Source organism: Cnephaeus nilssonii, assembly GCF_951640355.1.
Source record: "Cnephaeus nilssonii genome assembly, chromosome: 4".
Lineage (NCBI taxonomy): Eukaryota > Metazoa > Chordata > Mammalia > Chiroptera > Vespertilionidae > Cnephaeus > Cnephaeus nilssonii.
The window spans coordinates 20,540,589-20,555,698 of record NC_137075.1 but is presented as its reverse complement, the minus strand read 5'-3'; the positions used below and the strand labels follow the sequence as shown (position 1 = coordinate 20,555,698).

Below are 15,110 nucleotides of genomic sequence, written 5' to 3'. Positions count from 1 at the left end.
GAACCCCAAATGAGTGACAGGATTCGATGCGTGGCTCCGCATTCATTTGAATGCTGGGGGGCGAGGGGGGGGGGGGGGAATACACACACACACACACATCCAGACTTTTGAAGGCTCCCCTTTCTAAATTTAGGAGAAATGCAACCAATTCCCTCAAAAGTGGGAAATCGTTGCCTCCGAGATGATGGAGGAATATTAAAGAGGGAGGGAGGGCCAGCGGGCCACGCGAAGAGGGGGAAGCCGGGCGCCTGGAACCCGGAGGCCGACGGCGCGCCCAGGATCCTCGTCCGGCCCGGGCGGACCGCGGCCGCGGGCTCGGGGCGGGGCGGTGCGGGGCGGTGCGGGGCGGTGCGGGGCGCGCGGGGCCGGGTGCGGGGCCGGGCGCGGGCGCCGACGGCGAAGTCTGAGCCGCCGCCCTGCAGCCCCGACGCAGCGGCGCTCGGCCGCGGGCCTCCCCCTGCCCTCCCCGCCGGCCCGGGGCCTCTGATGCGCCTTTCTGCGGTTCCCGGACCAAGGAGGCCCCGCGCGCACAGCGTCGGGCCGGGTAGTACGAGGGTTAGCGTGTTGCAGATAAACTACATCAACAGTGCGCGTGCGAGGCCCTTACAAAGGGAAGCTGCTGGGGATCCAGGACCCTCGGAGAAGCCCCCATCCCGGCTGGGGTCCGAGGGGGGCCAGGTGAAGGGGGAGGGGACGCGGGAGGGGGGCAGAACCCCCTTCTCCTCTCCGCGGGCCGGAGACCCGGGAGCCGCAGGAGCGGCGAGCGCCCCGGGAGTCGGGCGGCCGGAGGAGGAGGGGTCGGGGGAGCGCGCCCCGCTCCTGGAAGGGACCGCGAGGGCAGACAAGACCCGCCCGCGGCCAGACCGGGCCGGGCCGACGGCGGGACCTGCCTTCCGTCCTGGGAAGTGGCTCAGACCCCGAAGGTGCGGGCGGCGGGGCGGGCTCAGCTCCGAGCCCCAGCGCAGTCGCCCTGCCTTTCCCCCCCGGCGGCTGGGGCTCCCTCCGCGGGGCACCTCCTCCGGGCCGCGCCGGCGGGAACGAGAGGGGGCGCTGTACACCCACCAGGGTCGGGGAAGACCCACAGGCTCTCCTTTTTCCAAAGGCTCCTCTTCCACCGCAGAGAGGAGGGGTGAGGCATTCGTGCCAAAGAAAGGATTTCTGTGTTTCCACGGAAGTTTCCAGAAACCATTGTTTCTTCTCCCGCTGGCTTCACCCTCTGCCCTCCAGGTTCCTCCTAATTTGTTGCTCCCCAGCGTGCAGAGCTCGGAGCTGGCCGGGCTGGAGGAGCGGGCTGGAGCCTCGCAGGCTAACCCCCGCCCCTGGCCCTCAGCTGCGTGGGCCTTTAACGGCTCTGGCAGAACGTCCCTAGTCTCAAATTCTGACCGTAGGGAGGGAGCGGGTTGCTAGATGTGTCTCTCAGCTCAGAGACCAGCCACAATACACGCATCTGCTTCCTCCGCATCCCGGTCCCTGCCGGACTAGGCCAGGCACATGCCTCAGGTCGGGGCTACTAGTATAGTCACTCCTCCCTATCTACGGACATTAATTGAATTTCTCTGTGCAGTGGCTTCTCTTTGCTTCGGTCATTTTTCTCGCTAGTCCTCCGATAGGGTGACCTTGGGGATGGGGGGGGGGGGGGGCGGTGTCTCTGGCCTTCTTATCCCGCAACTGGCCTCCCACCTGGGTTTTTACTGGCTTTCATTCTTTAGGGTTTAGCTCATCTATTTTATCTGCTTTTCCTAGTTAGCATTAGGAAAATGATACGGAATTGCCTGTGAAGTAAGACTGCGCTATGAGGCTGGAATTGGACAAGAAAACAAGTGAAACGTGGGCATCGACATGTAGAGATAGAAAATGAGGAAAATAATGAAAAGTAGGTAATGTAGTCAAGTCGGGTGATAAATACAAGAATATGATGCTCTTACTGGTGACCTTTTAGACCCTAATGAGCCCGCCCTCCTCCCCTCCCCCCCCCCCCCCCCCAATCTACCACGGGAGGCAGGGAGGAGGCTCCGCTTCCTCTCCTGCCTGGGAGTGCTCCTGATGAGGCGACCGTGCTGAGCCTTACGCATCCTTGGTTCCTAGGGAGGTCCGGGAGGGTGGGAAGGAGCCAGCACAGATCAACCACCACTCCTAGAAATGGCCATGTATGCAGTCATCGCACTGGTATGGGGTGGTCAGGTGGCTGAAACTCCCTGCCCTGAGAGCCTGCTCTGGCTCCCGGCTGCTCTGGGGCACATTCCTGTGCCCCCCTCTGCCTACCCGGCCACGCCAAGCCCTGTCCTCAGGTGGGTGAGCTAGCTCCCCTTCACCGTAGCAGGCTGGGTCCTACCGGTCCCAGCCTCAGCCGCACTCCATCGGCGCTGGTAGTTCTCTCCTCCCCTTGCAGAAAACAGGGGCTGGAGGCTCTCTGTTGTGGGAGGCCTGACCTTTCACCCTTGGTTCAGAATGAATTAGTGCCTCAGACCACTCTTGTTTATCCAGAGATAGATTCTAGAAAGGAAAGGAAAAAAAATCTAGAGAGTTCACAGCTGATGAGAGAGAGAGAGGTCTTTAGATCTTTGTGGTCTCCATAATTTGACATCTGTTTAGAAGAACCGGAGCTTTTATGACAAATTTTGCAGAAAATCGAGCAAGCCAGCCGGACTTGTGCAGAACCCCCCCCCCACTCCCTCCCACAAGCCCCTCCTGAGACCCTCCCAGGGGCAAAAATGCTTTGTAAGAATGTCTGAAAACACAGCGCCTGCCCAAGAGGTACCAACCTGCAGTTAATAAATGATCCCCTTTCAAAATGAAAATGGAATGGGCATTGAGCACACACTTTTACTAGTTTGAGTTTCAGATAAACTAGAAAGTTCTCGTTAGATATTGGTACCTGAGCAGAGACAATAACCTTTGCCTTAGGAAAACTCATCGGGGAAATAGCAGCCATTCGTTTGTTTGTTTTCAAAGAACTATTGTGTTTTAAGATTGTTTTAAAAATTCCTTCAAGTTACGGTTTGGATCACCTTGGGAACCCAGTGAACTAATATCTATATATTCTGGGGTAGAAATTCACAGGAAATTTCTGCTCATCTGCACACCAGGCTTCTTGGTCTCCAGAAGGGGTTGGGGGCCCGGTGAGCAGGCGACCTCCCGGGAGCCCAAGTGGTTCCGGATGTGGAACCGGATGAAGAAACCGCCCGCTGGCCTTGGCAAGAGGTGCAGGGGAGGCTGGGGGAGCAGACTGAGAGGCCGAGCGCTGGGCGTCGGAGGGAAGGCCGGGGGTGAGGGGGTGTGGGGGGGCCTTGGACCAATTCTGGGGGGGAAGCCCGAGCGCGGTGGGGAGTGCGGAGTCCGCGGTCGAGAAGGGCTCGGTCCCGGACAGCTGCTTCTCCAGGTCCTGGGAACCAAAACTTCCTACGAAGAAAGACCAGAAAATAGCTGCAGGTTTTCAGCGCCCACACTTCTCGCTGAGACCTCGGGGCCGCCAGGAGCCCCCAGGGCTCGGGCGACGCCACTGGGAGGCCGCGGAGCCGCCCGGGCTGGGGTCGCAGCTCTGCGCCCCGGCCCCGCCACACCCAAGCCGGGCTTTGCAGCTCCCAGCGAGCCTTTTAGCCTCGGACAACTTCATCTGGCGGCCCTTACTTTAGAAAGAAGTCTGAATTTTCTATCAAATCTTGTGCCCGTGTACTCTTCTCTAAACGACTCTTAACCAGCGCCGAGAAGCACAAACGTGGTTTCTCTCTCACCATTTTTGTCTGTCTCCCCCTCCCCCTCCAACTACCCTCCCCGCCTCCAATCGTCGAGTTGAGATTTTCTAAGCAATTAAGTTATATATTCAACAGGAATATTCGCTTCAAAATACAACGGGACTGAAGATTGATGCAGAAGGTCTGAGGCTTGAAGAAATATTTAGAGCTTGCCTGCAGATTCTGTCACCCATCATCTGCTCAGAAAGCGCTCAGTATCTTTCAGCGTGTCCGGCTCTTATGATTGCAAATGGCCCTGTTTTCAAATGGAAATAAGACTTGCAAACTGATTATGTGTATTGAATTGGAATCACTCCCCAGATCCTCTTGTTTAAAATGTATTGAAAAAAGGATGATGGCTGCAGACCTCAGTAACCAGCTCCCTCTCTTCTCGGGGAGGTTGATCTATTTTGAAACTTTTTGCTATTTGGGCCTGTTTCAGCTGGATAATTACGTGGCCATTGTATTCCTGGCCCGAGGCAAATACGTGGTACACTCACTGCCTCCCAGCAGGCTCCCCTGCCCTCCCCGCTAGCATCACGCCAGAAACATCATACACACCACACGTTCTACGACTTCTGCCCCAACACTTGGACCCAAAGACCAGCTATAACCAGCAAGACTCAGCTCTGTGAAAAGCACCAGCAGAATCCCACACCCTTTCCCAGGCACAATTGTCCCTCCCTCTTCCCCTGCTCCTCCTTCCCAGTCCCCTCTCTCGTTCCCTCTCTTGTCTTACCAATGGGCAGAACCACAAACACAAACTCCAAGTTTCCACAGACACCCAACCAACAAAATCTAAGTTTTCAGCCATGTCCACAATTTTCAACAACTAATTTTGTGTTGGTGTGTGGCACTGTAGCAGTTGAAAAACAGTTCATACAGGAAGGTTCATGTCAACGGTTAGGGATGCAATGAAGTTCTTGTATGTCACCACACATCTCAAAGATGTTCTCTTTGCCTCCATCTAGTGCTAGATTATGGCTGTGGGTAGGTTGACTTTTTGTGAAATATTTTCAGAAATTTTTCCTGTTTGATTTCTGTATGAAGCCCTTGTGGTGTGCAGACAGATATCTGAGCTTTATCTGCAGTGTGAGTTGTGAGTGTGATGGATTGCAGCACTTCCAAAGCTTTCCACACCTAGGCTTCGGCCTCAGCAGGCCTGCCAGGGAGCGGCAGTCAACTTTTCCGTTAACATCACAGGTCGGTGAGTAGTAATGAACCAGCTACAACTTCTAGCCTTGGCTAGAGGGGGTGGTGTGCTCGGTGCACGCTTGTGCTGCAAAGGTTGCAATTCTTTCTGAAGCACACTCAGGAGGGAAGGACGAAGCCCTCATCCCCAGCTCACTCCTCCTCCCCTAGTTCCCACCCTCGCAGACCTCCAGACATGGTGGAGGGGCCTGGTGGGGAGAGAGGTTTAATCCTCTGAGGCTTCAGAGTCTCCTCTGAAAGAGCCTGCCCCTCCAAGTCAGTTTAGAAACCTGGTGCTTTGGGGGTGCCTGCAGGGACCCTAACTGTCTGGGTTCACTCCCTACACATGCGTAGCCAGATGTGTTAAAACATCGACCTGGTCCCCTGAGTTAGAACAGAGCCAGCAGCTAGCTTAGGGGCACTAGCTCTCTCTCAGTCCTCTTCGTGTCATTACGGTAATTCCCAGGTTTACATCTGAGCACATGCACTCAGCCCTGTGTGTTCTGGGGAGATCAGGTAAATCGGTGGCGCTCGGAACAAATAAACCCTTGTTTTCCTAGAGCTCTGGACACCTTCATGCAGCAGCATTGGGAGGGAGAGTGCTAGGCAATGCAGAAGCCCTGCCATGCTCTGATTTTCCCAAGAAAGACTACAGGGCTTCTCGGCTGGGGAAGGGTATCCAAGGACTCTTTTCATGTGGCCTGACATCTTTGTAGGAAAGACACTATCAACAATCATGAAAATCCCCAGAAATGCAATGCTTAACAATGCACCAACAGCCTGGTGTTACTGACAATTCTATCTAGCAAAGACAGGGTTCCCGGAAATGCATGAAATACTTATTCTTGTCGGACTACACTCAGACCTGCCCTCTCATTTCCACTGCTCCGTGAATGGAGGGTGGGAGTGGGGGCGGGGAACATTTGCTACAAACAAGGGTCAGAAACATTTCCATTGTTTTTGTTAACTGGCAATAGTAACAAACAATTTATATTAATGATTTTCATTAGTGGATGATGTAGGTGTGACAAATGAAAGCAATTTTTGTTATAGATTGCTTCAAGAAGTCTCATCTACAGCTGTGTGTCTCAGGCAACAAGTTCATTTTCTTTAAGAATCAATTTTAATATTTTCCCATAATGTAATTAGTTCTCATTTCATGTGAAGCTAAATTAATGGTCCAATTCAAAGTTGGCAAAACTAAGGAAAGTTTTTGTTTACTTGATTTTTTTTTCAGGGAAACTCAGTTTCACATGACAACTTAATTGATGTAACGAATGAGTTCAACTTTCTTGCATGTAACAGGTTCTCTGATCTCCTATAAGAGAATCCTATACTAAAATTTTTCTTTTTAAGTCTATTATAAAATAGACATATAAGATAGATGTATGTGTGCATGTACTCCTATGATACATACACAGGCAGGTGTCTCTATGCAACCACTTATACTGACATACAGAGTGGGCAGAATCAGATGTCACTATTGTGTTGGAGGAAAGGGCCGATTGCCTGCAATTTTTAAAATATGTATTTCCATTTCAAGCAGAGCACAAATAGTGATTGATTATATTGCCGTGCCCTGCAAGTCACTGAAAAGAAATAAAACGGGAAGATGGATTTAGATCTTATGCTTCCCCAAACTGTTACAATTCGTAATAACAAAGACAAGACAGGTTTAAGAAGCAGAGGCCCAATGGGAAACATTAACATATGAGGAGCCTGGGGCCATTCCTAGATGCCCTCCAAGTAGGGCATTAGGTCACTGTCAGTGGGAAGTGCAGCCAGCCACGTCAGCGATGGCTAGGGGGCTCAGGCACAGCCTGCTCCTCCTCCGTTCCTCTGAGAACCATCGGGAAAAGTTCAGAAACACATTTACACCCGGGGAGGAGGCATGCAGACCCTGGACCTGCCCTTCAGTCAAACAGTCTTTACTCCCATCCATACCCAGTTCCTCCAGCCCCTTGGGTGGACAAGCTCACTACAGACGGTGACTCCGGATAGGACACTCTTTCCAGAAGCTACTGGCCAAAGAGGCACCAGAAAACTTTCTGAGCTCTCAGTTGAGGCGGGAGCCCAACATGGCCCCACAGAGGGTGGCCCGAAGCTGCAGAGATACCATTGCACAACCACAAGCACACCAGCCAAGAAGGTAGGGAGAGCCCGGGGAAGGCGGTGTCCGGCTCTCCTGGCTGAGCTGAGCGAGGAAAACATTCAGCCTCATTCCTCTCAGGACTCAAGTCTGTCATTTTCCTTCCATTCCAAAAGAAAGCCGAATTTGAAACAAACAAATCAGCAAACCGTGCCTAGGAGCCATTTAATCTCAGACTCACATTTCCCAGCAGGCTTTCCAGTTCTCCACAAATAACATCGCTGCTCCCCCGCGAACCGTTGTGGGGAGGGGGGCGGGCGGGGGGGGGGCGATGTCTGGAGAGAGGAGACATTCGATCAGAATTCACAGCAGCTTCTCACAACTCTCTTGTTTATAGAAAATGAATGGGCTGCCTGGCTTGCTTTTAGTTCAGAAAAGGGGTCAGTTTTTATCACCACAGTTCACACAGATCCTGGGCTTTTTTTCCCTTATCTTAAATTGACCCGCTTTTAAGATAAAGACATAATAGAGAAAGCATTGACCTTACCTGGTCCCTAATGAGTTGGAAGTCAGAAAACCCCGCTCTCATTTCCTCTTATCTCGCTCGGGTCGCCTGAGAAGAGACTCGCGCTACCTTTTGTGCCCTCGCGCCGGGAGACAGCCCCGCGCCGACGCCGCGCACGGGCCGGGGAGCGCGCGGGGAGAGCGCGGCGGCCTCTAAAGTCTGAGCATTCCTCTCCGGGGCTTCAAAATCGCAGACCTCGCTGCCAGACCTAGGCCTCGCCCAGCCCCGGGAGGATGTACAGTCCCTTCGAAGGCTCCGGAGCAGGTCTTCCTCTTTGAAAGGCCAACCCCTAGCCGTGGGGAGAGGGGCTGCCTCCTGCGTGCGGCCCTGGGGCTGGAGCGCGCGGGCCTCCCCGCCGCCGGGAGTCAGAGTCCTGAGCGCTTCCCGCTCAGTCGGCTGTGGCCTGGCTCCCACTCCACTCAGGGGGGGGGGGGGGTGGGGAATTTTAAGCTAGCTACTCCCCACCGGGCCAGTCCCTCTCCCAGAGCCGCCGAGGTCCCAGTCCCGGCCCCTCACCCCCTTCCTGGCCTCGAGGACTCCTGCTGTACCTGCTCTGGCCCCTGTCGGGGGCGGCGGCAGCCCAGGCTCTCTTCTGGCTTCCCCTGCCCCGGGCTCAGTCCCCAGCCCCGCGCCCTGCCAGCTGAGAGGGCTGCTGTCCTGTCCTCTCGGACCCACGGAACCGGGCTCCCGGGCTGGAGCGGGGGTGGGAAGCCGCTCTGGGATGCTCAACATCAAACAAGCCAAGCCTGGGGCTTCAGGCCTCGAGCCACTAGAGCCTCTCTCCAGGGCTCTCGAGGAAGTCCTCTTGTTTACTGGGCAGGGTGGGGGTGGGGGAGAGGAGGAAAGGGGGAATGCGGTCTGCAAAATCTCCCCCACTCTCCCCAGCCGTCAGGGCCTAGGAATGGGTAGGGTGCTGGGGGGAGGGGGGTGCTCAGCAGCCTCGCCTGGATCTCGGGGAGAATTGCGCTGCCGCCGCGCTTGGGGCAGCTTTGGGCTCTTCCAGGCACGTCAGCGCCGGGAACATCCTCAGAAGGCTGATTTCTCCCTCAGGGGAGGCCGAACCGACCCAGGCCAGAGGTACTGGAGTCCTAGAAGAGGTCCACTCCAGGCCTTTGCAGGGGGGCAGGGGGTGTCTCCATGTTGCGTCTTCGGCTACACTGAGCTTTCACCTACTTCCCTATCGAGACGCTTCCAATTGCGTTCCAAACCTGCTACCTGCAGCCACCGTCTCCTGGCCAGGAGCGGGAGCTGGGGGACCCAAGGCCCTATTGTCTCCGTCCCATCCGCAGTCCCCGGGACAAATAAACAAGACTTCAAACTAGACTGGCTCTTTCTAGCCAAAGGGATGAAGAATGCATTCGATAGAAACCCCATCCACTGCTGAGAGTACCACAGCCCATTAAAATTGTGCCTGTCAGAAACCTGCTCTCGGCTAGGACAGGGCGGGATGGCAGCGGCTCTGGCCCTTTGCCAGGCACTGCCCATCTTGTCCCCCACCAGGCTTGCTGCTGAGCACTGGGCCATGTGGGTCAGAAGCTCTCGCACCTACGGAATTGGGACCTGAGAGCCAAACATCTCCCCGCCCTGAGCTGGCTGGCTTGACCACTTGCATACCCTGTCCAGGACCACTGTTGACCATTCCAACACAAGGGTATAAACGTCCCGGTCCTGGATTTTTGCTTGTTTTCCAAAAGGTGAGACCTGCTGAAATTTCCCCCAATTAGCACACTCCCTAGACCCAACCAATCATCCTTTCTAAATCCCCGAGTCTCATGGATATTGGAAACAGATCCCAAGCAGCCAGAAGCCAACGGGAGGAAGCCCGTCCTGGTCCCAGTCCCAAGGCACCACCGGAGAGAAGCCCGAAGAAGTCAACCAAGAGGGCTGCAGTGATGGGAAAAGGCCTGAGGCCTGGGGACTTCCCTTAAAAGTTCCCGAGGGGCGGGAGTGGAAGTCAAGGAGAGAAGTGGCGATTCAATAAAATGAAGAGAGGGAGAAATTATGAGGGAGGGAGAGCAAGAAGGGAAAAGTTGAAAGTCCAGACAAGAAGGGAGTACATGATAAATATAAATCAATCCCCCACAATCAAACACTTTCAGGCCTAGGAAAAATGCTGGGAGGGGCACCTGTAGGCAGCCCGCTCACCAGGTTTCTCAGGGTTTGATGAGGAAGGAGCAGCCCATCCTGGAACTATGATTTCTCTCTATACAGAACCACCACTTTCTCCTCTCCTCCCCAGGTAGCCCTAAGAGTTCCCCAATAGCCACATCGGGGCACCAAAGAAACCAGGAAATAAGAGGATGGAGGAAACATTAAAGATTTTAATTTTTTTGCTGGGGGTCGGTTGGTCAGGGAGAGAGAGAGAATCGGAAATAGTGAAAAATAAGGTTTAGGAGCCCAGAGATAGAAACCAGTAGAACAAAGAGCGAAAACCCAGGGGAGGAGGGTGTCCCCAGGCCAGCAGCCCAGTTGGACACCTCCCAAGGCCAGGGCACCTCCGAGGCCCGAGAGGCCTGGAAAAGCAGGGATCTGCGGCCAACCTGAGATGGGGATAGCCATTTCAGAGTAGAAACGATGAACAGGTAACAGACTTTTCCACGTTTGAGAACTATCTCCCACCAAATTCTAATTCCAAGGAGACGAGGCTGCGAATTAGAAATAAAAAAGATTGATGCTGAAATCTACAGAGGCAACCGGTTCAGTAATAATAATTGCTCATTCAGGGTAATTGGCTTAGCTGTGTAAGACCATAGTAGATACTTTCAAAAAACAGAAGCCTGGTTCTGAAAACGAGTCCTTTGGTCTAGCTCTCTTCCTTCCTCCCTTTCCCTCCTGAAGGAAGTCGTTTAGCTTTTCTCCTCTTTATTGCCAAGTCTCAGGACTGTTCAAGTTTTGGTTCTACTCAATTCTGAGGCAGAAGGCCAGGACTCCTTAGCTGGTTCAGGAGCCTCTGAGACCCTAAACAACTCAGATCCATTCAGGCCAATGATGACCGCTCCCTCCAACCAAAAATGCCATTTAAAGCCAAATCAAAACCAAACAAAAGGTGGGTTTTTTAATCAGAAAAGGAACCTTTTTAATTTGTATAATTTATTAGAAGCTTCTTAGGAACTATATTTAAGCCAGGTATCTACATAAGTTACAACAGAAAAAGACTGACGCTTCAAATACCAAACTGCCAAATAATATACACAGATTTGTCAGTGCCCATAAAAAATATGATGGGCTGGGGGTGGGACCGGGACTGTTTTGTTTTGTTTTTACAACAAAATGTACATAGTACTAAAAACTAGGCATTTAGTCCAACTTTTGACAGCATTTTACAGCTACAGGTTCACATCAAACATGAAACAGTTTTAGCCAGGGCCCGCAGGCTGAGCCGGGCAGCGGAAGGTTGCGGGAGGGGGGCATTTCCTTTGTGTCAGCGACAAGTGGGTTCGCTGGAAGTGTGCTTCCTCTCCTCAGCCCCCATCTCCCCTTCAAAGACATCTCGGTATTTACAAGCGAGTCCACTATGCTGGCACGGGCGTACCCAGAGTGAAGTTTGTGATCTTTAGAGTCCAGAGCCATGTCAGCATAGAGGCCACTCCAAACCATGCCCCGCCCGAGCGTGGGAAACCATTGGAATCACCTAAAAGACACCTGGAAAGTTGTTCTTGTCATGTCCTTCTCTGTTTAAAGGTTCCTTCAAGAATTGGATTCCCTTGGTGATTTTTATTTTCTTTTTTAAAAAAAATCCAGAGAGATAGATAGATAGAGAGAGAGAGAAGAAAAGACATCCAGCAGTTTGGTCTTTGTGTTTTTTCCCTTCGTCTAAACCGGACAGGTTCTTTAGAAAAGCCGAAGCGCTAGGCTGGGAGAGGCGGGTACTTGGTGTGTCTGGCGGCAGGAGGAGAAGCGGTGAGGCTGTGTGCTGGGCTAGGCGCAGCCTGGAGTCCTCTCACCAGGTCCGACCATATAGCAAGGTGGAGCAGGACATGGTGCCATAGTCCGAGCCCGAGGAGTTCAGGTGGGACAGGCTGGAGACCTGGCCCTGCAGCGCCGCGGGGCTGGTGGCGTGGTGCGCCAGGTCCGGAGACTGGCCCGCGCTGCCCGGCTGGTGGCTCGGGTGGGCACCCAGGCCGGGGCCGCCGCTGCCCACCGAGATCGCCGCCGCCGCCGCCTGCGCGGCCTGCGCCTGCTGCTGCGCCTGCTGCTGCGCGTGGCCTTGCAGGCTGGCGGCGCCCGTCGCCGGGGCGCCCGCCTGGCAGGGTTTGCCGTCTTTCACCAGGACCGGCACCGCCACGCGGCGCGGCGACTGCTGCTGCGCTTGCTGCTGCTGCGGGCACCCGGCGCCCCCGCCGCCGCCGCCGCCGCCGCTGTCCTGCTGCAGCTGCTGCTGCGCCGCCTTGTCCTTGGCCTGGCGCTTCATCTTGTAGCGGTGGTTCTGGAACCAGATCTTGACCTGCGTGGGCGTCAGGTGGATCATGCTGGCCAGGTGCTCGCGCTCCGGCGCCGACAGGTACTTCTGCTGCTTGAAGCGCCGCTCCAGCTCGTACACTTGCGCCTGGGAGAAGAGCACCCGGCGCTTCCGGCGCGGGGCGCTCGGCAGCGGGGCCATGTTCTTGCTCACGTCCCCCAGCGAGCCCAGGCCGCCCATGCCGCTCATGTTCATGCCGCTCGCCGGGCCCATGAAGCGGGAGACTGTAAGCGACAAACGCACAGCGTCGGCCGGGGCCAGGCCGGGCCAGGCCGCCTCTCCCAACCGGGCCCGCGGCCGGCCCGGCCCCGACGGCGCCCTCCTCACCTAGGCCGCCTCGCCCCGAGAGGCCCCGCAGCAGCGGGGATCGCCAGCGCCTGCCCTGGCCGCGCCGTCGAGGGGTTGACTGGAGAGTTCCCGCCTCCACCCCGGGTACCTCCCGCAGTCTCCGTACTCCACCCCCCCAAAAAAAAACACAGTTGCTCCTTTCGTACCCCCAACCGTGGCCGGAGTCGCGGGGTTAACGGGGCCCCCGGCGGCGCGGCGAAGTGGGCCCAGGCCAGGAGGTGGGGCTCGACGGCAAGACCCCAACTTGGGGAGTGGAGGAGACAGAGGTACTCAGAAAGCCAGAGCCCCCTCTGCGTCTTGGCCGCTCCCTCCGGTCAGCCCCAGTGCCGGCCCCGGCTGGGACCATTTAGGTCCCGCTCCGGAGCCGCGCGCCCTCCCGCCGGGTTAGACTGGGGAGAGGCCGCCGGGCGCCGGAGCGCGTCCCGGGACACGGGAGCTTCCCGCCCGGACAGGCCGCACCTCTAGGCACCCCGCTCGCTCCCACTCCCTACGTTAGGGGGCTCCTCCGTGGGCACGCCGAGGTCTCCAGCGCAGAGCAGAGCTGCTCGTTGGCCTCGTCTGGGAGTCGCCGAATGCCGGCGCCGGCCCGAAAGTCCCGCTACCAAGTCTCTCGGACCCGCAGCCCCGCCAGAGGAAGGACCCCCAGCTCCCGCGCCCGACTCCCCGGCGCCGCCGCCCGGGCCGCCCACCCCGATGCCCGGCGCGCGCAGCCGGCGGCCGGCGCCGCGCCCTCCCGGCGGCTCTCCCCGCTCCTCCCGCCGTTAGCGCGCGGCCCCCGCCGCGGGGCGGCCTCACTTACTGGCGGGGAAGCGCGGGTCTGGGTTGGCGCCGTACCATCCGGGGCCCGAGGCGGCGTTGCGCATGGTGTCCTGGTACGGCGGCAGCTCGCTCATGTTGCCCAGGTTGCCGTTGCAGTAGCCCCCCACGGCGGAGTGCGAGAGCTGGGGCACCCCCGCCGCCGTCATGTGGTAGGCGGCCGTGACGGCACCGTGGTGCCCCACCGCGTGCTGCTGCATGGCCGCGGCCGGGGGCGCCGCCTGGCCCTGCCGGTACGCCGCCAGCGGAGCGCCGAGGCCGCCGCCCTCCATGCCCACTTTCTTGTAGCTTTCCTCCAGGGGACTCAAGATGTCAGACACTGAGAACGGAGTCGTGTGCTTTGGACTCATCGACATGATTCGGCGGCGGCTGGAGGAGGAAGGAAGAGGAGGAAAAAAAAAGGGAGAGGGGGAAGGCGAAGACTCGCTGCTGCTTTTTTTTTTTTTTTCTTCTCTCTCCCTCTGCCAAATATTCTGGTGTTACCTTAACGCCGATCTTGTTGGAGGTACACGTAACCGAGTGGACCGAGTCCGCCTTAATTGGCTCGAGTGGAGGCTCGGGGGCTGCCTCGCGTTTGTTTTAGCCCGGCGCCAGGTTTTAGGCAGCTACCAGAGGCGGGGCGTAAGCGCTAAAGCAACAAGACAATAGCAGCCTACATCTTGCCCGAGATAATTAGCTTACATGCTGATGACAAGGTAAACACCTTTAAGTTTCACTTGTCAGGATTTTTAGGTTTCAAAGAGGGAGAAAGAGGGGAGGAGGGTGGGGGTGGGGGGGGACAGACACTCGACCCGAAGCATTTCTTCCCCCCTCCCCCACCCCCCTGTCCCCTTATTTTGTGGGGTGCGGGCGCCGTGCGGGGGGGAAGGGGAAGGGGAGGGCGGAGGAGGGGAAGGAGGAGGGGACCGAGAGAGAGGGAGGGCCGGAGGTGGGGTACGGAGTAGCCGAGGAGGAGGGATGGCGGTGAGGCTGGAAGGTGAATGCTGCTTTGCAACCAACTTTCGGAGTTACAAAGTGAACCGCGCCGGTTCGGTGGGGGTTCCCCGGGCGGAGGCAGGTGTTTAGAGGGGGAGGGGGCCGAGGGCTGGGTCGGGGGTTTCACCTGAGCCTGCTGGGGCTGCTCCTCCCTCCCGCCGCGGCCTCCCAGCCCCGCGCCTTCCCGCAGCCTCCGGGCCACATCGGGCGGGCGGGCGGGCGGGCGTCGCGGCGCAGAGCCCCAGTCGCCAGCCCCGGAGCGTGCGTGCGAGTCGGGACGAACCCCGGAGCCGCACTGTGGGCTGCGTGTCTGTCAGTCTGTCTTCTTCTGCCCCTGTCAGAGGGACACCTCTGCTCCCCGCCCCCTTTTCCTCTGCCCAGGAGAGATTCCCTGCGGGCGGAGGGGGCGCTGAGCAGGGGAGCGGCTGCCTGCGGGAGGTGGCCCAGATCCCCGCGTCCCTCCCTCCAGCTCAGGGTCTTCTCCGCAGACCAGCCTCCCTCCACCCCAACACGCCGCCCCGCACCCCACCCCACCCCACCCGCGGTTCCCTTTCCCCACCTCCACCCCCTGGCCCAGGCAAGCACGTCACTGGTCGGTGGAGCCCGGGAGGCAGCGGGGAGGGGGGGAACACTAGGGGCCGCCACTTAAATTGCCCCACCTCAGACCAACCTGGGGTCCCCGACCCTCGCCCATCGCCCGGGGGCGCGGGGTGCTGGGGCCGGAGCTGACTTTCCAAGGACATCCCAGCCCCAGGCCCCGAGCCCAGGCTCACGCGGACCTCCCCTCTGGTGCTTCGGGGAGGGTGTGGGCGGGGAGCGTCCTGGGTGCGCGGAGCCTGAACCCCCGCGGGCCCCGCTGGCCTGGATGGGGGCGAGGCCCGAGGCCTGAGCGGCACAGCGGGCGGGAGGCCGGGCTGAGGCCGTCCGCCTCCCGGG

At 57.6% G+C, this 15,110-nt stretch overlaps 2 protein-coding genes across 3 annotated transcripts in view; both read right to left on the bottom strand.

The window, feature by feature from the left end:
- The window catches only part of LOC307097626 (rab-like protein 2A), a gene marked incomplete at both ends in the record, with an annotated part of 447,159 nt that overhangs the window by 272,130 nt on the left and 159,919 nt on the right, over nt 1-15,110 (bottom strand).
- NKX2-1 (NK2 homeobox 1) lies at nt 11,517-14,378 on the bottom strand (the record flags this gene model as incomplete). 2 transcript variants are annotated; one of them, XM_079767960.1, is made up of 3 exons in its annotated part: nt 11,517-12,259; nt 13,183-13,568; nt 14,302-14,378. In XM_079767960.1, 3 exons carry the CDS (start codon nt 14,376-14,378, stop codon nt 11,517-11,519), a joined length of 1,206 nt encoding a protein of 401 aa, XP_079624086.1. The 2 variants fall into 2 exon arrangements, with proteins under 2 accessions (XP_079624086.1, XP_079624087.1); XM_079767961.1 differs by lacking the exon at nt 14,302-14,378 and adding an exon at nt 13,683-13,813.